Source organism: Pristiophorus japonicus, chromosome 4, assembly GCF_044704955.1.
Source record: "Pristiophorus japonicus isolate sPriJap1 chromosome 4, sPriJap1.hap1, whole genome shotgun sequence".
Lineage (NCBI taxonomy): Eukaryota > Metazoa > Chordata > Chondrichthyes > Pristiophoridae > Pristiophorus > Pristiophorus japonicus.
This window is the reverse complement of record NC_091980.1, coordinates 56,869,210-56,894,133: the sequence shown is the minus strand read 5'-3', so window position 1 is coordinate 56,894,133 and position 24,924 is coordinate 56,869,210. Positions and strand designations below refer to the sequence as shown.

The 24,924-nt window shown below is 46.1% G+C and overlaps 1 protein-coding gene across 1 annotated transcript in view; it reads right to left on the bottom strand.

Moving 5' to 3' along the window:
* Nucleotides 1-24,924, bottom strand: part of c4h5orf24 (chromosome 4 C5orf24 homolog) — a 44,898-nt gene that overhangs the window by 4,817 nt on the left and 15,157 nt on the right. Inside the window, exons 2-3 of the mRNA XM_070878221.1 lie at nucleotides 20,202-20,406; nucleotides 17,967-18,006 (exon numbers count right to left, since the gene is read on the bottom strand). Of these exons, the coding sequence (XP_070734322.1) occupies nucleotides 17,967-18,006; nucleotides 20,202-20,406 (245 nt within the window). The remainder of the gene's footprint in view (nucleotides 1-17,966; nucleotides 18,007-20,201; nucleotides 20,407-24,924) is intronic.

Genomic DNA, 24,924 nt, shown 5'->3' with positions numbered 1-24,924 from the left:
CTGTAAGCCTTTTTAACTGCTTTCTCAACCTGCCCTGCCACCTTCAACGATTTATAGACACAAACCCCCAGGTCTCTCTGTTCGAGCATCCCCTTTAGGATTGTACCATTTAGTTTACATAAGAAATAGGAGCAGGAGTAGGCTATTTGGCCCCTCGAGCCTGCTCCGCCATTCAATAAAATCATGGCTGATCTGATTATGGACTCAGTTCCACTTTTCTGCCCGCTCCCCATAACCCTTTACTCCCTTATCGCTCAAAAATCTGTCTATCTCTACCTTAAATATATTCAATGACCCAGCCTCCACAGCTCTCTGGGGCAGAGAATTCCATAGATTTACAACCCTCTGAGAGAAGAAATTTCTCCTCATCTCAGTTTTAAACAGGCGGCCCCTTATTCTAAGACTATGTCCCCTAGTTTTAGTTTCCCCTATGAGTGGAAATATCCTCTCTGCATCCACCTTGTTGAGCCCCATCAATGGGCCCAAGTTTCCACATGATTTGCGCCTGATTTTTAGGAGCAACTGGTGGAGAACGGACTATCTTAGAATTTGCAATTCTCCACATTTTTTTTTCTGCAGTTCTAGTCAGGTAGAACAGTTCTACTTTGGAACAGAATTTTTTCTTCAAAAGGGGGCGTGTCCGGCCACTGACGCCTGATTTGAAAGTTTCCACAGTGAAAACGTACTCCAAACTAAAGTAGAATGGAGCAAGTGAAGATTTTTGTAGAACTGAAAAAACCTGTTCTACACATTAAAAAATCAGGCGCAGGTTACAAATCAGGTGTCCAGAACGAGGTGGGGGGGGAGGGGGGGGAAGAGAACTCATTAAATTCTACAATAAATCCTTATTTATACTTATACAATTATACAAATAAATCCAACCTGAATAAACATTTATAAGCAAAGAAAAGATTAAATAAACCATCTTTCTACCTGTGTGAAAGTGCTTCAGCCAGGGAGAATGGTGCAGCAAGCCTCACAAAACGAGGGAGCCGACCGAACCCGGGCGGGGGAGGAGGAGGGAGCCGACCGAACGCGGGCCGGCGGGAAGGGAAGGGAGCCGACTGAACGCGGGCCGGGGGGGGGAAGGGAAGGGAGCCGACCAAACGCGGGCCGGGGGGGGGGGGGGGGGGGGGAGGGGGAGGAAGGAGGGAAGGGAAGGGAGTCGACGAACGTGGGGGGGGTGGGGGGAGGGAAGGGAGCCGACGAACGCGGGAGGGAGAGAAGGCAGCCGACCGAACGCGGGGGGAAGGGAAGGCAGCCGACCGAACGCGGGGGGGAGGGAAGGCAGCCGACCGAACGCGGGGGGGAGGGAAGGCAGCCGACCGAACGCGGGGGGGAGGGAAGGCAGCCGACCGAATGCGGGGGGGGAGGGAAGGCAGCCGACCGAACGCGGGGGGGAGGGAAGGCAGCCGACCGAACGCGGGAGGGAGGGAAGGCAGCCGACCGAACGCGGGGGGGAGGGAAGGCAGCCGACCGAACGCGGGGGGGAGGGAGAGAGCCGACCGAACGCGGGGGGGAGAGAAGGCAGCCGACCGAACACGGGGGGGCGGGAAGGCAGCCGACCGAACGCGGGGGGGAGGGAAGGCAGCCGACCGAACACGGGGGGGCGGGAAGGCAGCCGACCGAACGCGGGGGGGAGGGAAGGCAGCCGACCGAACACGGGGGGGCGGGAAGGCAGCCGACCGAACGCGGGGGGGAGGGAAGGCAGCCGACCGAACGCGGGGGGGCGGGAAGGCAGCCGACCGAACGCGGGGGGGAGGGAAGGCAGCCGACCGAACGCGGGAGGGAGGGAAGGCAGCCGACCGAACGCGGGAGGGAGGGAAGGCAGCCGACCGAACGCGGGAGGGAGGGAAGGCAGCCGACCGAACGCGGGAGGGAGGGAAGGCAGCCGACCGAACGCGGGAGGGAGGGAAGGCAGCCGACCGAACGCGGGGGGGAGGGAAGGCAGCCGACCGAACGCGGGGGGGAGGGAAGGCAGCCGACCGAACGCGGGGGGGCGGAGGGAATGGAGCCGTTCCAGACGGCTGGCGGGAAAGAGAGAAGGCTGCAGGAAGCCTCAGAAATTGAGGAGCCATTTCCCGACGGCAAAAGGGGGAGGTCGTCGGGAAACGGCTGCCTCAACTTTCTGAGGCTTCCTGCAGCCTTCTCACTGCTACAAGAAGCCTCTGTGCTGATGGCAATGTACTTTTATTAAAAAATGTTCAAAAACTAAACTACAAAGAACTACAAAAATGGCCGAGTGCCAATGTTTTTTTCACACTGAGCATGCGCGAACGCTCCAACGCGCACGTGCAGTGTTGCCGGCAGGAAAAAAACTAATTTATAAGTACCCGCCCCCTCCCACTTACAAAATCGGCGCGAGTGTAGGCTCCGCCCCCCTGGGCACCGCACCAGGCAGACATGGAGCTGCAGAACGCTCCAGAATCGCTCGTTTTTTTTCCGGCGCCGTTTTAGGCGCGAAAAACGGGCGCCCAGCTGGGAGGGGCGCCCGTTTTTTATCATGTGGAAACTTGGGCCCATTATCTTATAAGTTTCAATAAGATCACCTCTCATTCTTCTGAACTCAAATGAGTATAGGCTCAACCTATCTTCATAAGTCAACCCCCTCATCTCCAGAATCAATCTAGTGAACCTTCTCTGAACAACCTCCAATGCAAGGATATCCTTCCTTAAATACGGAGACCAAAACTGTATGCAGTACTCCAGGTGTGGTCTCACCAATACCCTGTACAGTTGTAGCAGGACTTCTCTGCTTTATATGTCCTCTCCTCATTCATTCTACGAAAATATATCACTTCACACTTTTCTGCGTTAAATTTCAACTGCCACATGCTCGCCTATTTCACGAGTCTATCACTCTTCTTCTCACCGTTCACTCTACAAGTTTTGTGTCATCTGCAAATTTTGAAATTGTGCCCTGTACACCCACATCCAAGTCATTAATATATATCAAGAAAAGCAGTGGTCCTAGAACCGACCCCTGGGGAACACCACTGTATACCTTCCTCAAGTCCGAAAAACAACCATTCATTCTGTTTCCTATCACTTAGCCAATTTTGTATCCAGGCTGCCGCTGTCCCTTTTATTCCATGGGCTTCAATTTTGCTGGCAAGCCTAATATGTGGCACTTTGTCGAAAGCCTTTTGGAAATCCATGTGCACTACATCAACCGCATTACCCTCATCAACCCTCTCTGTTATCTCATCAAAAAACTCGATCAAGCTGGGTTAAACCCAATTTGCCTTTAACAAATCCATGCTTGCTTTCCTTAATTAATCCACCCCTATCCAAGTGACTTAATTTTATCCCTGATTACTGTTTCTAAAAGCTTCCCCACTACCGAGGTTAAACTGACTGGCCTGTAGTTGCTGGGTTTATCATGACTCCCTTTTTTGAGCAATGGTGTAACATTTACAATTCTCCAGTCCTCTGGCATCTATGGAGGATTGGAAGATTATGGCCAGTACTTCCGCAATTTCTGCCCTCAATTCCCTCAGTATCCTAGAATGCATTCCATCCACTCTTGTTGATTTATCTACTCTAAGTACAGCCAGCCTTTCTAATACCTCTTCTTTATCAGTTTTTATCCAATCAAGTGTCTCCACTACCTCCTCCTGCACTATGTCTATGGCAGCATCCTCTTCCTTGGTGAAGGCAGAAGCAAAGTACTCATTTAGTACCTCAGCCATACCCTCGGCCTCCATGTGTAGGTCTCCTTTTTGGTCCCAAATCGGCCCCACTCCTCCTCTTACTACCTTTTTACTATTTATATGCCTATAGAAGACTTTTTGATTACCTATTATGTTGGCTGCCATTCTATTCTCATACACTCTCTTTGCCTCTTATTTTCTTTTTCACTTCTCCTCTGACCTTTCTATATATAGCCTTATTCTCAAATGTATTTGCAACCTGATGTCTGTTCCAGAGAAAAGGATCAAGACCGATGAAGTGTTTTCAACTCAATCCTCTCATCTAGGCAAGAGTTATATCCCTCTAATCAAGTAGTCAGAAACTTAACTCTTCTGGAACTTTCTCCAGAATTAAGTCCCTTTTAAGAACATAAGAATTAGGAACAGGAGTAGACCATCTAGCCCCTCGAGCCTGTTCCGCCACTCAACTAGATCATGGCTGATCTGGCCGTGGACTTAGCTCCACTTACCCGCCCGCTCCCCATAACCCTTAATTCCCTTATTGGTTAAAAATCTATCTGTGATTTGAATACATTCAATGAGCTAGCCTCAACTGTTTCCCTGGGCAGAGAATTCCACAGATTCTGGGAGAAGAAATTCCTTCTCAACTCGGTTTTAAATTGGCTCCCCTGTATTTTGAGGATGTGCCCCCTAGTTCTAGTCTCCCGACCAGTGCAAACAACCTCTCTGCCTCTATCTTGTCTATCTCTTTCATTATTTTAAATGTTCATCCTTCTGAACTCCAACGAGTAAAGACCCAGTCTACTCAATCGATCATCATAAAGTAACCCCCTTATCTCCGGAATCAGCCTAGTGAATCGTCTCTGTACCCCCTCCAAAGCTAGTATATCCTTCCTTAAGTAAGGTTACCAAAACTGCATGCAGTACTCCAAGTGCAACCTCACCAATACCCAGTACAGTTGCAGCAGGACCTCCCTGCTTTTGTTCTCCATCCCTCTCGCAATGAAGGCCAACATTCCATTCGCCTTCCTGCTGCACCTGCAAACTAACCTTTTGGGATTCATGCACAAGGACCCCCAGGTCCCTCTGCACCGCAGCATGTTGTAATTTCTCCCCATTCAAATAATATTCCCTTTTACTGTTTTTTTTCCCCAAGGTAGATGACCACACATTTTCCGACATTGTATTCCATCTGCCAAACCTTAGCCCATTCGCTTAACCTATCTAAATCTCTTTGCAGCCTCTCTGTGTCGTCTACACAACCCACTTTCCCACTAATCTTTGTGCCATCTGCAAATTTTGTTACACTACACTCTGTCCCCTCTTCCAGGTCATCTATGTATATTGTAAACAGTTGTGGTCCCAGCACCGATCCCTGTGGCACACCACTAACCACCGATTTCCAACCCGAAAAGGACCCATTTATCCCGACTCTCTGCTTTCTGTTAGCCAGCCAATTCTCTATCCATACTAATACATTTCCTCTGACTCCGCGTACCTTTATCTTCTGCAGTAACCTTTTGTGTGGCACCTTATCGAATGCCTTTTGGAAATCTAAATACACCACATCCATCGGTACACCTCTATCCACCATGCTCGTTATATCCTCAAAGAATTCCAGTAAATGAGTTAAATATGATTTCCCCTTCATGAATCCATGTTGCGTCTGCTTGATTGCACTATTCCTATCTAGATGTCCCGCTGTTTCTTCCTTAATGATAGCTTCAAGCATTTTCTCCACTACAGATGTTAAGCTAACTGGCCCATAGTTACCTGCCTTTTGTCTACCCCCTTTTTTAAACATAGGCGTTACATTAGCTGCTTTCCAATCCGATGGCACCTCCCCAGAGTCCAGAGAATTTGGGTAGATTATAACGAATGCATCTGCTATAACTTCCGCCATCTCTTTTAATACCCTGGGATGCATTTCATCAGGACCAGGGGACTTGTCTACCTTGAGATCCATTAGCCTGTCCAGCACTACCCACCTAGTGATAGTGATTGTCTCAAGGTCCTCCCTTCCCACATTCGCATGACCAGCAATTTTTGGCATGGTTTTTGTGTCTTTCACTGTGAAGACCGAAGCAAAATAATTGTTTAAGGTCTCAGCCATTTCCACATTTTCCATTATTAAATCCCCCTTCTCATCTTCTCAGGGACCAACATTTACTTTAGTCACTCTTTTCCGCTTTATATATCGGTAAAAGCTTTTACTATCTGTTTTGCACAATTTTACTTTTGTAATCTATGTTTCCTTTCTTTATTGCTTTCTTCGTCATTCTTTGCTGTCGTTTAAAATTTTCCCAATCTCTAGATTCCCACTAACCTTGGCCACCTTATACGCATTGGTTTTTAATTTGATACTCTCCTTTATTTCCTTGGTTATCCACGGCTGGTAATCCCTTCTCTTACCGCCCTTCTTTTTCACTGGAATATATTTTTGTTGAGCACTATGAAAGAGCTCCTTAAAAATCCTCCACTGTTCCTCAATTGTGCCACCGTTTAGTCTGTGTTTCCAGTCTACTTTAGCCAACTCTGCCCTCATCCCACTGTCGTCCCCTTTGTTTAAGCATAGTACGCTCGTTTGAGACACTACTTCCTCACCCTCAATCTGTATTACAAATTCAACCATACTGTGATCACTCATTCCGAGAGGATCTTTTACTAGGAGATCGTTTATTATTCCTGTCTCATTACACAGGACCAGATCTAAGATAGCTTGCTCCCTTGTAGGTTCTGTAACATACTGTTCTAAAAAACAATCCCGTATGCACTCTATGAATTCCTCCTCAAGTCTACCCCATGCGATTTGATTTGACCAATCGATATGTAGGTTAAAATCCCCCATGATTACTGCCGTTCCTTTTTCACATGCCTCCTTTATCCCTTGATTATTGTCCGCCCCACCGTGAAGTTATTATTTGGGGGCCTATAAACTACGCCCACCAGTGACTTTTTTCCCTTACTATCGCTAATCTCCACCCACAATGATTCAACATTTTGTTCATTAGAGCCAATATCGTCTCTCACAACTGATACCATCCTTTATTAACAGAACTACCCCACCTCCTTTCCCTTCTTGACTATCTTTCCGAGTTGTCAGATACCCCTGTATGTTTAATTCCCAGTAAAAATAAATGGCAAAGAACTCTGTTAATCTCTGCTTTCCAGACACCTCTTTGAGCTGGATACCCATTTTCTGCCTGGATTTTTTCTTAGTTTCTTAAAGATTTCTGCATGTGCACCTCTGGCATTAAATCATAAGCCCGAGAATGGCATCATAGTCCCGGTAATCAGCAGGATTAACGCAAGAAAATGGTGCGAGTGTTTTGTTGCACAGTGGCGTCTTGAGTTGGCCAGCCCATTCATTTTTGTTCCCACTTCGAGACCGGGATTTCACCAAGAGTTGAGTTTGATGCGGGCGGCATTGGTGCTGAGTGGGAAAACCTACTCCGAAGTGCAGTCCGCCCTCTCCCTTTAATCTTCAATGACTGGGGCTTGTTAAGCTCGCCCTGTGGGTTTCCCGGCCTATTAACTGGAAACGGGTCTGATGAAATCATCTGGTGATGCGTCATCAGCCTGTTTCCTTAAAGGGACCATGCCCAACTTTTTTTTGTCAATTCATCTGTTAGTCTTTTGCAGCATTGAGGTGCTGCAAACACTGACAAACACTGCACATGTGCACCTAGGCTCTCCCATGACTCCATCCAGATGCTTATAGAGGGATTCACAGCATGCAGTGAGTTTGTCTTCCATTCCAATGGACGGAAGATACCTCTCCAGGAGACCAATGCAGCCTAGTTGCACATGCACGAGGGCACAAGCACAAGGGCACAAACTGGGATGTCAGCTGGAGCACCTGGCTGCAGTGGCTCAAAACTTTCAATGATCTCAGTAGATTACAAAACGTTACTGCAAAACCACACTCAACCTCATCCTGCTATGCCACTCATCACATCCCCATCACTCTGCCTTCCATACCCTACTCTTGCACATCTTTACTCACACCAACTTACCTTGCACCTCCACTCATCCCTCTCTCTCTGTCTATCTACATTATCAGTTCCCCATTTCACTCGCCACCCTTCACACTCGCCCTCATCCTTGTCCAATCGTACCAACTAACAACACACAAGGGTAGGCCCTTGCATCCTTTAGCCAATGTTCATGTATAGTTATTTTCAGGACTTTGCGTTCTTGGGCAGATTTCTGGGCACCTTTGGAAGTGACTTAGTGAGTTGTACTGAATTGTGAGACATAACGATACTCCCACAATGGTGATAAGCGTGAAAGGAAAGGGCTGAACATTGCAGGGATGCTTTATGGAGCTCGTGTGGGCTGGTGCCAACCTGGCACATCATGTGGCAGTCAGGGTGTACAACATGAAGTGAAGTAAATATGGCCATGGTGAGGCCATCCCTGGCCTCCCGGGCAGCATTGCGATCGGGTGCAGCATCAGGTGATTGCGGAGAAGGTTGGTGTTGTTGGTGGTGATGCTGGTGTGTTTAGTGATGTTGGTGTTGGGGCTGATCGTGGTGTGATTCTAAGGACCAAGGTGTTTTTTTTTCAAAGGCACCGATGCTGCTGGAATAGATAGCAGATGAGGTGGAGATGACAAAAGCACCCTGTCAGTGGTGAGAGAGGTTGCTCCAAGGAGGTGACAGTGAATAGAGAGTTCATTGCAAACACTTCCAAAGTGCAAGTGAACAGCTGTGAAATGTTAGCTTTTATAACACTTCTGCAGCTGTCAACTAGCCAAAGCAACGGAGAGTTACTGAGAACCCGACTCCACTTGCCTGGCGTGAAACCCGAGGGACGGCAAACCCGTCAAAAGGTTGGTAAAATTGTGGCCTGCTTTTAAGACTCTTAACTAGTATTTAAGTACCTTACACAGAAACATAGAAAATAGGTGCAGGAGTAGGCCATTCGGCCCCTCGAGCCTGCATCACCATTCAATAAGATCATGGCTGATCATTCACCTCAGTACCACCTTCCTGCCTTCTCTCCATACCCCTTGATCCCTTTAGCCGTAAGGGCCACATCTAACTCCCTCTTGAATGTATCCAATGAACTGGCATCAACAACTCTCTGCAGTAGAGAATTCCACAGGTTAACAACAGAAGTTTCTCCTCATCTCAGTCCTAAATGGCTTACCCCGTATCCTTAAATTATGTCCCCTGGTTCTGGACTTCCCCAACATCGGGAACATTCTTCCTGCATCTAACATGTCCGGTCCCATCAGAATTTTATATGTTTCCATGAGATCTCCTCTCATCCTTCTAAACTCCAGTAAATACCGGCCCAGTCAATCCAGTCTCTGCTCATATGTCAGTCCTGCCATCCTGGGAATCAGTCTACTGAACCTTCGTTGTACTCCCTCAATAGCAACAATGTCCTTCCTCAGATTAGGAGACCAAAACTGAACACAATATTCCAGCTGAGGCCTCACCAAAGCCATGTACAACTGCAGCAAGACCTCCCTGCTCCTATACTCAAATCCCTCAGCTATGAAGGCCAACATACCATTTTCCTTCTTCACCGCCTGCAGTACCTGCATGCCAACTTTCAATGACTGATGCACCATGACACCCAGGTCTTGTTGCATCTCCCCTTTTCCTAATCTGCCGCCATTCAGATCATATTCTGCCTTCGTGTTTTTGCCCCCGAAGTGGATAACCTCACATTTATCCACATTATACTGCATCTGCCATACGTTTGCCCACTCACCTAACCTGTCCAAGTCACCCTGCAGCCTCTTAGCATCCTCCTCACAGCTCACACCGCCACCCAGCTTCGTGTTATCTGCAAACTTGGAGATATTACACTCAATTCCTTCATCTAAATCATTAATGTATATCATAAATAGCTGGGGTCCCAGCACTGAGCCCTGCGGCACCCCACTAGTCACTGCCTGCCATTCTGAAAAGGACCCGTTTATCCCAACTCTCTGCTTCCTGTCTGCCAACCAGTTCTCTATCCACGTCAGTCCATTACCCCAAATACCATGTGGGGTAATGTACCTTTTAATGATATTACTTATCTGTCCTGCCGCCTGCTGTCGGATCTGCTACCTGAACGCAGATCTGACAGTTGAGAAACTCACACGGAGGCAGGTTCAGAGTGGGATCCCAACCCGCTGTCAATCAGGGCCATTTTGACAGTGGGCCCGCCTCCAAAACCGCACTTGCAGGGCTGGGAAGATTCCTGCCTTGGTGACTGCTTAACAATACAAAAATCCAGATAAAGCTATCGACATCATCCATTTCTCAAAAATCTGGAATGAGATTTGATTTACTAAAATGGTGGGCAATATTTAATAAAGTGGTGGACCCTGCTGGTTATGATAGTGTAGTGGTTATGTTACAGGACAAGTAATTCAGAGCCCTGGACTAATAATGCAGAGAATAGGAGGTGAAATGCCATGATAGTTTGAGAATTTGAAGTGAGTTAAGGAAAATCTGGACATAAAGAGCTGGATGTTCGGGTCTTCTTCGCTCTGCTTTTTGTTGCGATGCAGCGGTAATGGCGGTGGTGAGGTGTTTTGGCCGGACGGTCAGCCTCCAGCGCCCCGCAGTGATCCTTGGGTCCGGTTTAGCGGCGGTGCTGAGCAGCGGCACCTGGAAGAGCTGCGCCCAGTGTGCAACGCCCTTGATTGTGACCCTGGCGTGAATGTTAATTCTTGTCCAACCCATACGCCACAAATCGCACCTTGCACTGGGAAATCAAGCCGTCCAACAATCCCGACAGCAGAGAGCTGAGTAATGGACTCCCAAGGTAAGTGTAATTGTTTTTCTTTTAATTTTTTTTGCAATTTGTGTTGTGGCGTGGGCTATGTATTGGGAATGTTTTTGTGTTATATTTTTAGTTTACCATCACCCCCGCCCCCCCCGCCCCACCCCAAGCGTCTCTCCGAGCGCTCCCGGGCCAGCTCTTTTGCTCGGGAGTTTCCCATGCTACATAAGGACATAAGAAATAGAAACAGGAGTAGGCCAAACGGCCCCTCGAGCCTGCTCCGCCATTCAATAAGATCGTGGCTCATCTGATCATGGACTCAGCTCCACTTCCCCGCCCGCTTCCAAAAACCCCTTATCCCCTTATCGTTTAAGAAACTGTCTATTTCTGTCTTAAATTTATTCAATGTCCCAGCTTCCACAGCTCTGAGGCAGCGAATTCCACAGATTTACAACCCTCTGAGAGAAGAAATTATTCCTCATCTCTGGTTTAAATGGGCGGCCCCTTATTCTAAGATCATGCCCTCTAGTTCTAGTCTCCCCCATCAGTGGAAACATCCTCTCTGCATCCACCCTGACAAGCCCCCTCATAATCTTATGCGTTTTGATAAGATCACCTCTCATTCTTCCGAGTTCCAATGAGTAGAGGCCCAACCTACTCAACCTTTCCTCCTAAGTCAACCCCCTCGTCCCCGGAATCAACCTAGTGAACCTTCTCTGAACTGCCTCCAAAGTAAGTATATCCTTTCGTAAATATGGAAACCAAAACTGCACGCAGTATTCCAGGTGTGGTCTCACCAATACCTTGTATAACTGTAACAAGACTTCCCTGCTTTTATACTCCCTTTGCAATAAAGGCCAAGATACCATTGGCCTTCCTGATCACTTGCTGTACTTGTATGCTATCCTTTTGTGTTTCATGCACAAGTACCCCCAGGTCCCGCTGTACTGTGGCACTTTGCAATCTTTCTCCATTTAAATAATAACTTGCTCTTTGATTTTTTTTCTGCCAAAGTGCATGACCTAACACTTTCCAACATTATACTCCATCTCCAAATTTTCGCCCACTTACTTAGCCTGTCTATGTCCTTTTGCAGATTTTGTGTGTTCTCCTCACACAGTGCCTTTCCTCCCATCTTTGTATCATCAGCAAACTTGGCTACGTTACACTCAATCCCTTCCTCCAAGTCATTAATATAGATTGTAAATAGTTGGGGTCCCAGCACTGATCCCTGCAGCACCCCACTAGTTACTGGTTGCCAATCAGAGAATGAATCATTTATCCTGACTCTCTGTTCTCTGTTAGTTAGCCAATCCTCTATCCATGCTAATATATTACCCCCAACCCAGTGAACTTTTATCTTGTGCAGTAACCTTTTATGTGGCACCTTGTCAAATGCCTTCTTGAGTCCAAATACACCACATCCACTGGTTCCCCTTTATCCACCCTGTTCGTTACATCCTCAAAGAACTCCAGCAAATTTGTCAAACATGACTTCCCCTTCATAAATCCATGCTGACTCTGCCTGACTAAATTTTGCTTTTCCAAATGTCCTGCTACTGCTTCTTTAATAATGGACTCCAACATTTTCCCAACCAAAGATGTTAGGCTAACTGGTCTATAGTTTCCTGCTTTTTGTCTGCCTCCTTTTTTAAATAGGGGCATTACATTTGCAGTTTTCCAATCTATTGGGACCTCCCCAGAATCCAGGGAATTTTGGTAAATTACAAACAATGCATCCACAATCTTTGCCGTTACTTCTCTTTTAATACCCTGGGATGCATTTCATCGGCTGGTCCTGATGAAATGCATCCCAGGGTATTAAAAGAGATGGCGGAAGTTATAGCAGATGCATTCGTTATAATCTACCCAAATTCTCTGGACTCTGGGGAGGTACCATCGGATTGGAAAGCAGCTAATGTAATGCCTCTGTTTAAAAAAGGGGGCAGACAAAAGGCAGGTAACTATAGGCCGGTTAGTTTAACATCTGTAGTGGGGAAAATGCTTGAAGCTATCATTAAGGAAGAAATAGCGGGACATCTAGATAGGAATAGTGCAATCAAGCAGACGCAACATGGATTCATGAAGGGGAAATCATGTTTAACTAATTTACTGGAATTCTTTGAGGATATAACGAGCTTGGTGGATAGAGGACCGATGGATGTGGTGTATTTAGATTTCCAAAAGGCATTCGATAAGGTGCCACACAAAAGGTTACTGCAGAAGATAAAGGTACGCGGAGTCAGAGGAAATGTATTAGCATGGATAAAGAATTGGCTGGCTAACAGGAAGCAGAGAGTCGGGATAAATAGGTTCTTTTCGGGTTGGAAATCGATGGTTAGTGGTGTGCCACAGGGATCGGTGCTGGGACCACAACTGTTTACAATATACATAGATGACCTGGAAGAGGGGACAGAGTGTAGTGCAACAAAATTTGCAGATGACACAAAGATTAGTGGGAAAGTGGGTTGTGTAGACGAAACAGAGAGGCTGCAAAGAGATTTAGATAGGTTAAGCGAATGGGCTAAGGTTTGGCAGATGGAATACAATGTCGGAAAATGTGTGGTCATCCACCTTGGGAAAAAAAACAGTAAAAGGGAATATTATTTGAATGGGGAGAAATTACAACATGCTGCGGTGCAGAGGGACCTGGGGGTCCTTGTGCATGAATCCCAAAAAGTTAGTTTGCAGGTGCAGCAGGTAATCAGGAAGGTGAATGGAATGTTGGCCTTCATTGCGAGAGGGATGGTGTACAAAAGCAGGGAGGTCCTGCTGCAACTGTACAGGGTATTGGTGAGGCCGCACCTGGAGTACTGCGTGCAGTTTTGGTCATCTTACTTAAGGAAGGATATACTAGCTTTGGAGGGGGTACAGAGACGATTCACTCGGCTGATTCCGGAGATGAGGGGGTTACCTTATGATGATATATTGAGTAGACTGGTTCTTTACTCGTTGGAGTTCAGAAGGATGAGGGGTGATCTTATAGAAACATTTAAAATAATGAAAGGGATAGACAAGATAGAGGCAGAGCGGTTGTTTCCACTGGTCGGGGAGACTAGAACTAGGGGGCACAGCCTCAAAATACGAGGGAGCCAATTTAAAACCGAGTTGAGAAGGAATTTCTTCTCCCAGAGGGTGTGAATTTGTGGAATTCTCTGCCCAGGGAAGCAGTTGAGGCTAGCTCATTGAATGTATTCAAATCACAGATAGATAGATTTTTAACCAATAAGGGAATTAAGGGTTACAGGGAGCGGGCGGGTAAGTGGTGGAGCAGGCTCGAGGGGCTAGATGGCCTACTCCTGTTCCTAATTCTTATGTTCTTATGTTCTAAGTTCCTCCCCCCCATAGCCTCTTGACTATCCACTGTCGGAATATTGTTAGTGTCTTCTACCGTAAAGACTGATACAAGATATTTGTTCAGAGTTTCTGCCATCTCCATGTTCCCCATTACTAGTTCCCCGGTCTCGTCCTCTAAGGGACCAACATTTACTTTAGCCATTCTTTTCCTTTTTATATACCTATAGAAACTCTTGCTATCTGTTTTTATATTTTGTACTAGTTTACTTTCATTGTCTATCTTCCCTTTCTTAATTATTTTTTTCGTTGTTCTTTGCTGGCTTTTAAAAGCTACCCAGTCTTCTGTCCTCCCACTAGTTTTGGCCACTTTGCATGCCCTCCATTTTAATTGGATACTGTCCTTTATTTCTTTAGTTAGTCATGGATGGCTATCTTTCTCTTATACCCTTTCTTCCTCACTGGAATATATTTTTCTTGAGAGTTGTGAAACATCTCCTTAAATGTACACCGCTGTTGATCAACCGTCCTACACTTTAATCTATTTTCCCAGTCCACTTTCCCCAACTCTGTCCTCATACTTTCATCGTCTCCTTTATTTAAAGCTTAGTACGCTGGTTAGGGATCCAAATTTCTCACCCTCCATTTGAATTTGAAATTCAACCATGATATGATCACTCATTCCGAGGGGATCCTTTACTAGGAGATTGTTTATTAATCCTGTCTCAATACACAGGACCAGATCTAAGATAGCCTGCCCCCTGGTTGGTTCCGTTACATACTGCTCAAGGAACCCATCCCTTATGCACTTTATGAACTCCTCCTCAAGGCTACCCTGACCAATTTGATTTGTCCAATCAAAATGGAGGTTAAAATCACCCATGATTATTGCTGTTCCCTTTTTACAAGCCCCCACTATTTCCTGGTTTATGCTCCGACCAACAGAGTTGTTACTGTTAGAGGGCCTATCGACTACGCCCACCAGTGATTCTTTTCCCCCTTATTGTTCCTTATCTCCACCCAAACTGTTTCAACACCCTTATCATTTGAGCCAATATAATTTCTTACTATTGCAGTGATTCCATCCTTTATCAATAGAGCTACCTCACCTCCTTTTCCTTTCTATCTGTCCATCCGGATTGTCAAGTACCCCTGAATATTTAATTCCCAGTCCTGGTCACCTAATGCCCTAATAGAAATGTGCAACGCCTCCTTCAGTGCTGCGCCCCTTAACTCAGGGCCCAGCTGCCCAAACTTACCTACTGAGGCGCAAACTATTCCCGGGTGCTAACTTTCCCGACCTGCCACCATTATCGCCCCAAAAACATCAAAGCCGAAAAATCCAGCTCAAAAGCTGGAATAAGATGTCCCTCCACTCTCACACCAACGCGGCTGAAGTGGCCTCCAAAGTCACTCTGTTGTATCAAACCATTACAAAGAATTCGGGCCACCACCTTCCAAGAACTAGGGATGGGCAATAAATGCCAGTCTTGCATGCAATGCCATATACCTAGAATGAATTTTTAAAAGTTGTGCATTCCCACATATTTGACTCACGGCTGAAGCATGTTTCTTTGCCTGTTCGAGAACATGGTGACGCTTTCTCTCTTTCGTTGGCCTTATACTGGCAATGTTTGTCTTTGTGCAGATGCTATTTCTCCTTCTTGTTGGCCTCAAATTTGCATCATTCCCTCTCTTCCTGTAAACTGCATTGCTCTCGTTTTCTCTCTAGCTGAAATGCTTGCTCCTTTAGCTAAAATTATCTCCCACTCTTTCTTCCACCACTAGCCATGCCATTTCAATTTTTGCCCCTTCTGATCTGGCTGATATTTTACGTTCTTCTGTTCCATTCACTTTTTAATTTTAAGTGTTTTGATTTGTCTTCATCACTAGTATAACTCTGTATCACAGGCAGCTGCCACCAATTATTATGAATTCGGGTATGCCACAGTTATCTACTGAGCATCAGTGGTCTTGGTAGTGACACCCATGTTTAGTGCTTTTGTAGTTGCAGTCACTGGATCTGTAGGAAGCCCAGTGCTTTGTCGCCAATTTATTGTTAAGATTTCATCATTTCCAAAATCTTAAAGAGGTACCATGTTTGTGACATAACCTTTGGCAAACGCTTTATCTCTCCCATTTCTTTATAAACATAAATGCCTGCAAACTGAATCAAAAAGGAATTATAATGACAATATTCTGTTGAAAATAATACTGCTAGCCTTTCTGTCTCCCCACAGATAAATACTTTTTTAGCAAGACAGTCTCCCTTTAAAGGATGGGTGCAAGGGGTCTCACTATCAATAACTTCAAAAATAAAAAACAGTGACAATGGAAATTAATTTTCTTTTTCCCCTTCTAGTTTTCTCCCCTCCTCTTCTGAAAGTGCTGACTCATGCAACACTTTTTAACATTTTTTTTCTGTGTATTTTTGGACTTGTACAGAGAATATTTTTGTTTGCTAACACATCATTAGGAGAAAGCAGCTGCCTCGCAAATGTTTAGACCAGGGTGTAAAAGATATGAATTAACATGAATTGAGATACAAGTCATTAACTTTTAGCAAGTAATCATTTCAATTATGGAGACGGAAATTAAGCTCCACTAAAACAGATCATCTGGTCATTTACCTCATTGCTGTTTATGGGATCTTGATGTTCGCAAATTAGCTGGCGTGTTTTTTTACATTACAACAGTGACTATCCTTCAAAAGTATTTAATTTGCTCTGAAGCGCTTGGTGATGTCCTGAGGTCTGAAAGGTACTATTTAAATGCAAGTCATTTCTATTGCTTTTTACAAGATTGATGGCCAAATATCTCCATCCGTCCTGTAAAATTTCATGAATTTCAGTCGCCGAATGAAGTCATTAATGTTGCTGCACTGATGTTAATGGATGGTGTCCCTTTAAGTGTACATTCTCCAACAAGAGAGAATCTAGCCACCTCACCTTGACATTCAACGGCATTGCCATCGCCGAAACTCTCACCATCAACATCCTGGGGTCACTATTGACCACAAACCGAATTGGAGCAGCCACATAAATACTCTGGCTACAAGAGCAGATCAGAGGCTGGGTATTCTGTGGCGAGTGTCTCACCTCCTGACTCCCCAATGTTTTTCCCCCATCTACAAGGCACAAGTCAGGAGTGTGATGGAACACTCTCCACTCACCTGGATGAGTGCAGCTCCAACAACACTCAAGAAGCTCGACACAATCCAGAACAAAGTAGCCCGCTTGACTGGCACCCTTTCCACCACCTTAAACATTCACGTCCTCCACCACCAGCGCACTGTGCCTGCAGTGTGCACCATCTACAAGACTGCACTGCAGCAACTCGCCAAGGCTCCTCAGATAGGACCTGCGACCTCTACCACCTAGAAGGAAAGGGCAGCAGGTGCATGGGAGCAACATCACCTCCAAGATCCCCTCCAAGTCACCCACCATCCTGACTTGGAAATATATCGCCATTCCTTCATCATCGCTGGGTCAAAATCCTGGAACTCCCTCTGTAACAGCACTGTGGGAGCACCTTCACCACACAGACTGAAGTGGTTCAAGAAGGTGGCTCACCACCCCCTTCTAAAGGGCAATTAGGCATGGACAATAATTGCTGGCCTGCCAGCAATGCCCACATCATATGAATGAATGAGAAAAAAATTCCTTCAGGACCACCCAGAAGCTACTCTTTGTATTCAGCTTCATTTAGGGAGGTGCACTTTGCTGGCACTAGTAAAGTTCTCACGGTGCGACAACCAAATTCTCATGATGAGAGAGATTTCTTGTAATACTGCCTGCTAACAGGGTAACTATCCAGCAGCATCACCTGCACAGATGTCCTTCAGATGAACTATCTAGTTTTCATTGCTGAACATCATGTGGTTGCAGGAGGGAATTTAAAAAAAACATATAAAATCCAGTTTTTAAATAATCCAAATTGAACTAAATTCCCCTCTTTTTAAAAATAGCTCTTACAAAATAAATGTGGCTGGTAACTATTTGGCTGGAAACACAGCAAGGATGAGCAGTGAATGGACAAGTGCAAAATATTACATTTGTGCACAAACCCAAGGATGCCATTTGGGTGAAGAGAAAGTTTAAATATCCATCAGTTTCCCTCCCAACGCAATCATAAGGATGAAGCAGGTGGTCTGGTCTCTTCATCCTCATTTCAAATGACTGGGGAACTGTGGGAGGAGGAGGGTTCAAAGAATTCAGCATTATTACCTACGGGGACCAGGATTTAAACCAGCACGAATGGATATTAGATAATGAAATTTATACGCACCTCTGTAATTCATACCGTCCCTCACACAAATGGAGACCAGCTGAAAAAAAAGAAGTAATAAGTTGGACAGTGCCTTATCTATCATGAGATTAAGCTTTCAACCTTTCAGGCCCACTGTAAAAAGGCTTTTCACTAAATTATACACAGTACTTGCAGAGCATAAAAACACACATATGTTTAGTTTATAGACCAGCTTTGAAGAGGGCGGTATTCTATTACAACCATCAAAGAAAAAACCTTCCGAAAAATCAATTTAATACCCAAGACATTAAAGTCATTAGGCCAAAAAGAAATTAAATGTTAATCAGCCAATATACTGCAAGTGCCAACAATGAAGTTTGAATATGGTGTGGATGAAAGTATAAATATTTAATGATGTGAATAGCAGCTTCCTCCCTTACATCAGTATACTAATGCTGCATGTTTAATACTCCTAAACCAACCCATATTAATATTTGCAAAAACAAAATCACGCACAAGATGGCATTTGCCCAGATTTCTGTTTGTGTCAACTTTATTTTGATTTTCTGTTTAAATTTCCACCACTTCCCCTTATTTCCTGCTGTCTGTAGGGTTCCTTTGCCATTAATATTCCCTAGCTGAGAGGTGGGTACCTGCTCCCAAACACCTTCCATTGTCACTCTTGGTTCTATTGCTGGAAGATTCCCGACAGTGGAATGGCTTCCTGGCTAATTTCCCCCTCACCCTTGCAGGGAAACACCTGGGAGCCGAAATTGAAAAAAATCGATCGGCCGCCGCAGTCAGGTGTTTTTCCCACCCCGAGCCCTATTCAGCTCGGGGTGGGGGGAGATTTGAGCGGAGTGAAGCCGCATTAAAGGAGTTAGAGGCGTTGTGAGGTCATCAGCGGGTGGGCCACTGGAAAATGGCCATGCCCGCGATGTTCAGCAACAAAAACCACGGACTTTTTCAGGCAGTGCCCCTGTGAGGTTTTACAGTCGGTGCACGACAGCGACACCGCTGGAGTTTTGCCGCGATCAGATCCGTTTGGCAGATAAATAGTTTTAGTAATTGTTTTGGCTCCATTAAATCTGCTGAGTGCTGCTCAGGAGGTTTTCACAGACTTTTGTACAACCTTCAGGTCTGACTCATTGTGGGCTGCAGAGACCTGCTTGGCAGGGTTCACCCTGAGGATGGGAGGAGGGTTGGGAGGGCAACACCTGGTGAGAAGCAGGGCGGCACACAGGCGAAGGCATCGCCGTCAGCACCATGCAGACAGGCAGCGGGCAAGGAAGACAGCAGCCATGGCTGCACAATACAGAGAAGGGCCTGCAGATGTGCGCAGACCTGCAGCTAGAGAGGGTAGCCAGGAGGGAGATGGCATCAGGAGGAGGGGGAGGGATGCTGCCTCCCCCACCCCCTCCAAATACTGGGAGAGGAGCCTTTCCAACAAGAGCCTCCACAGGAACCTTAGAATGAGGAGGACCAGGGAGATGGCCAGCAGGCAGCTGTCAGGGGAGGTGGCCAATGCAGACGTGGGGGAAGGAGGCCATACCGCAAAAGGTCTACAGACTTCAGTTCTCCTTCCTCTAGCTCACTGATGAGCAATGCAGCAAAGGCTACGATTTATAGAAGGAAGTACTCAGGGAGCTCTGCGCTGTCCTGCGAGAAGATCTGCAGCCTCAAACACGGCTCAGGACCACCCTCACCATGGAGACCAAGGTCACCATTGCCTTGAATTTTTACGCCATGGGTTCTTTCTAGTCGGCCACTGCAGACATTGGCAACATCTCACAATTCTCAGCACACTGGTGCATCCGGCAGGTCACAGATGCATTGTACAGGAGAAGGGTCCAGTACATCATCTTCCCAATGACAAGGGACAAACAGGTGGAGCGGCAGGCCGGATTTGACTGAATGGCAGGCTTCCTGCGGGTGCAGGGTGCCACTGACTGCACCACATCACCCCGAGATCTTTGTCAACCGCAAAGGCTTCCACTCACTGAATGCGCAGCTCGTGTGTGACCACCAGCGTCGGATCCTGGCAGCCATGATTCGTTCATTCTGTGCCAGACAAGTGTGCTTGACGACTTCACCGGCCCAATTCAGGATTGCGGTTGGCTGTTTGGGGACAAGGGATATCCCTTGTCCACTTGGCTGCTCACTCCATTGCGGAACCCCAGGACAGCGCCAAAGCATACATACAATGACGCTCATTGTGCCACCAGGTGCATCATTGAGCAGTGCATAGGCATCCTTAAGCAGAGGTTCCGGTACCTGGACTGCTCTGGTGGCATCTTGCAGTACTCTCAACGGATCTCCATAAGTGTCGTGGTCTGCTGCATGCTGCACAACCTGGCCATCATGAGGGGACAGCCGCTGGAGGTCGAGCCAGCAGTACCACCTGAGGAGGAGGAGGAGGAGGAGGAGGAGGAGGATCCCCGTCGCCCCAGAGCTGGGAGGTGTCGTCCCCATCGCAATCCTGGAAGGGAAGTGCAGCTGCATCTCATAACTGCTCGCTTCAGATAATCCCATCCACACATGACCCTTCAGGTCCCACTTTCAATGGCCATCGCAATGAGTGCCTTAACACAGAATTGCTCACTCCCAAATGAAACACCTGGCCAGATATATGTGCAAAAATAAAGATTGATCAAATTATCCAAATCACTGCAAAAACAGAAAAAGAATATAATACTGTAATAATTTTTTACCCCTGTGCATCTCACTGTAACACCTGTTATGCATGACTACCCTAACACTATGCCTAACTGTCATCCCTGTGGCTGCATCATGGATCTGAGGAGGCTGCTGTGGTTGTTGTCTGGGACCTACAGCTGTCCTTCTCGGATGCCCTGGAACATCGCTGGGCCTGGAAGGGCCGGGTGCAGACTGGCCAGCATCCTCCTGGGAGGGTGCGTCCTCACACATATGGAGGTGCCTGACACCTCCCTTGCACTCTCCTTCCATGCATTATGTACTGGCCGTCTGCCAGGTCTCCCCACGTCCTCCACATCATCCATCAGTGTCTCCAGCTCCATATCTCCAAACTCCTTCCAACCTCCTTCCTCTCTCAGGGCTTTGCTGCAAACCCGAGCCTTTAAAAAGGCCAGAGTGTAGCTGGCTCGTTAGAAACCCTTACCAGCATGCTGAATTTCTCAGTGGTGATAACGCTCAAATTAAGACAACCACACCGCTGAAAAATCCACTTTGGAAGGTTCATTAGTGCTGGAACTCATTTTTTCACTTTTGGAGCTGAATATGGGGTGGCCCAGCCATGAAAAAATGTTGGCTAATTGCCACCAAAAAGTGGGGGAGCACCAACTTTCCAGCGGTACTGAATTTTGGGCCCCTGATCTCCAAATAGAGGGGCAACCAATATCAGGATTTTGCGTGTGCATCCAAAGGTTATTGCTCAACTGTGTAGCATTGAGCTGCAGTTCTGCTCCACATTATGATGTTATGACTCAGGGCTGGCCTTACGGGTAGGCAACTACCCAGGGCGTCGTGGTCAAGAGGGTCTGACATTAATGGCATCGACCTCTGAAAAGAACTTGGCTATCTCCAAAGTCTGCTTCCAATGGACTGTGGTGCTCCGCAAGAAGAACGGACTTCAAGTTTCAAGAGAAAGTTACCAAACACATGGCTAGCACTCCTGTTAACCATGCCTGTATCGGTGGCGATCGATAGCACTCCGGATCCTGTTAACCATGCTCGTATAGGTGGCGAGCAGCAAACGGAGCTTCTCGAAGTTGAAGCTCATAAAAAATTATTTGTGATCGAGCACGGGGGACCGCAGGCTATTTTCACTGGCCATCTTGGCTATAGAGAATGATGTGGCTCAAAACATCTTGGTGAACAAAGTTTTTTATTATTTATTAATTTAGTGTTTAATTTAATGTTTACTTTATTTGTAACTTCGCTACAATATTATTTTTTGTGACTTGTATAATTTATTATTTAAATGATAAAATTATTGTGATTACAGCTTTATTTCTTTCGCGAATACTACTACATACTTAAACTCAAAGAAAGGGTGGAACAATACAAGTTCCCAAAGGTTATTGCATACCCTGTATGCCACGCTTTTTTGAAGTTTTCAAAGTCACACAGTGCAAAAGCCACTGCACTTAAAATAATTGTCTGAAGTGGTTTGAGACATTTTTGATGTCGTAGGGCTCTATAAAAAGCCCAGTACTTTTATGTATAATAGCAGCCTCAAGCAGCTGCAGTTCATTTTTTCCCTTTAAACCACTATATTTTGTGGCTTGCCGATGGCTCAGCAGTTGTGCCGTACAGGCTGCGGAACTCCCAGGTTCAATCCCCAGTCTGTGTTGAGTCAACCAATGTTAGTCATAGTCGTGGTTGGCTTCAATGCCCCAGGGTTAAGGGGAGGGGGGCATCAAAAAAAAAAATTAGCTAGGATCCTTCTAACCCCTGTACACAGCCTCTGCACATTAAGTGAGCTCTGTGTCGTCGAGCCTGCTGACACTCACTGTCAAGGCTCAGACGTGAATGGCCAGTTGTGCGAGGAATTGTAGGCTGATGAGCATCCCTCACCTCTCAACAAAAGGCACTCCCACGCAAGTCCCACTAACTGTTTATACAGGTCAACAGCACACATGCAATTTACCAGATTCAGCACTGAACTGGCACAGGTTACTTACCTGCCCTCTTAGCTGAAGGAATGGTAAATGTAAAAGAGGGAAGGGGAAACAAAACAAGAAACTGAAAAGGACTATACACATATATAACATATATATATGAAATCTGAACAATCTTGCAGCGTTTTACTGAATATAAAAATGGATGAATTTCAATGAGAATTCTTTTCAAAGCAAAGTTCAAAGATGACTTCACAGCAAACAGCATTTTTTGGTGCTCTGAGCAAACAAGGCAATTAAAGGGCAATTATACTGCAATTTGGTTGGCAGTATTGTTTCTCTTCTGATCATTGACCAGTTCAACTGTTAGCCACAGCTCTCTGCCTGGTCCCAATAAGTGTAAACAAAATGGTAATTTTCAGGTTTTGACCGATACACTCCGTATTACTCAGCATCAAAGCCTCCAAGAAACAACATATGATAACCCCATATAGCTGGTTGCACAAGATATTCCAAAGATAACTACATTTTGTTAAGATGTTTAGGCTTAATCCAATAGGGTAAACCTATTGTGGTTAAAATTGCTGTTTTTAATGTTAGTTTTTGCAATAGTTTGCAGCTGAAGCCAATTACAACAATGATGTTCCTGAATATACACCCTGGAGGCTACTGGGAACAGAGATTTGTAGAAGTGTACTGGGATATCAGCAAACAAATCATAGATTTGCAATAAACTGAAAAGCAGGTTCCAGCAGCTCGAGTTCAGTAAGAGATGTTTTGCACAGTATCTGAACTCTTGCATACAAATATGATTTCCAGTCATTGACACTGTATCGGAGAGTTTCACAAGTAGAAGCATCACAACAAGAACAAGTACTGGACGAGGAGATTGTTTGGATTGACATAAAATATTGAAGTTAGCTAAAGCAGTCTTTGGGCTCAATTTTCCCCAAAGCTTTTTTTTGGCGTACTTGAAGAGTTACGCCCGTTTTTTGGGGCCCAAGTTCGCCAAAAAAAAATGTTCTAAGTTTCCCCATTTGATTTCTTCATTTTGGCACAGCCTAACCCATCCTTTAGTTTTGGGGATGGAGCCTTGATCTGCGCCAAAAAGATTGGGTTGCCACGGTAACCAGGGACACAATGTAGGCTGAGGTTGCAAAGTGAAACATACAGCGAGCTCGCAACCTGCACAAGCACCTTAAAATACATTGCAGCAACTTCACAAACACATTAAAATACATTGCAGCAACTTACCTCCATTAAATTATTAAAGTCCCCCCACCTCCGGATGCCGGTCCCCACCTCCGGATGCCGGTCCACTCCCCCGCTCCTATCCAAGGCCGAAGGGCCTGCCGGTGTGCTCCCCCACCCCTAGCCCAGGCCAAGTGGCTTGCCGTCCGCTCCCCCGCCCCGATCCCAGGCCGAACGGCCTCCCAAACCGTTCCCCCGCCCCTAGCCCAGGCCGAGTGGCCTCCCGAGCCGAACGGCCTCCCAGTCCCCGCACCTATCCCAGGCTGAATGACCTCCCCCCTCCTGGTCCCCGTACCTAACTACACCCGAAAGGCTTCCCCCTCCTCTCTCTTATCTCTCCTGCTCCTGCTGTCCGGGCATCTGCTGCACTTGCCTGCGCCGATTTTCTTACCTGCGCTGATTTCCTTAACTCTCCATAAGGTATTTCTACAGAGGCCACATACCCAGGCCTAAGAAGAACTGGAGTAACTCTCAGCTGGCCAAACTTGCCTAATAAATGGCCAGAACTGGCGCCGGTGGCAGGTGACGCCCCCTTTGGTTGAAAAAAAAAACGTACCTAAAAAAAAATCATAACTGAGTTACACTGGTGCAAATTGATCGGGGAAACTGTTTTTTTAAACTTAGGCCAATAAAAGCAGCCTGCTCCCAAAAAACGACGCAAATCACTGGAGAAAATTGAGCCCACAGTGTTGCTGGTACAAACACCCATCTGAAACAGGTCCAACTGGAAATAAGCTTGCTTTTTTTCCTTTCAATGTAATGTTACTTAGCTCTCTCTCTGTCCAGGTAGTTTGCTGGAAACAGCTATTGGAGATGGTTTTCAACTAATTGAAAGCCGGATTAGTGAAAACTGGCTGTATTTTAGATATGTTTTTACACATGAATAGAAGAGGTACCAACGATCAAATAAACTAGTTGTTAGTTTACAAAACAATAGTGGACACTTTGTAAGATAATGTTTTTTTATCAAGATCATTTAAAAGTGGTCCCAGGATGACTCCTTGGGGTGTTCAACTGTCACAGATGTCCAGCCAGAACAATTAAAAGATCACAAGATTATTAGTGAAGGCCATTTGACCAGTCATAAATCATATATCCAGAAAGATCTTAAAGGCCGGAATCTATACCTTGGAGGTGGATTGCGT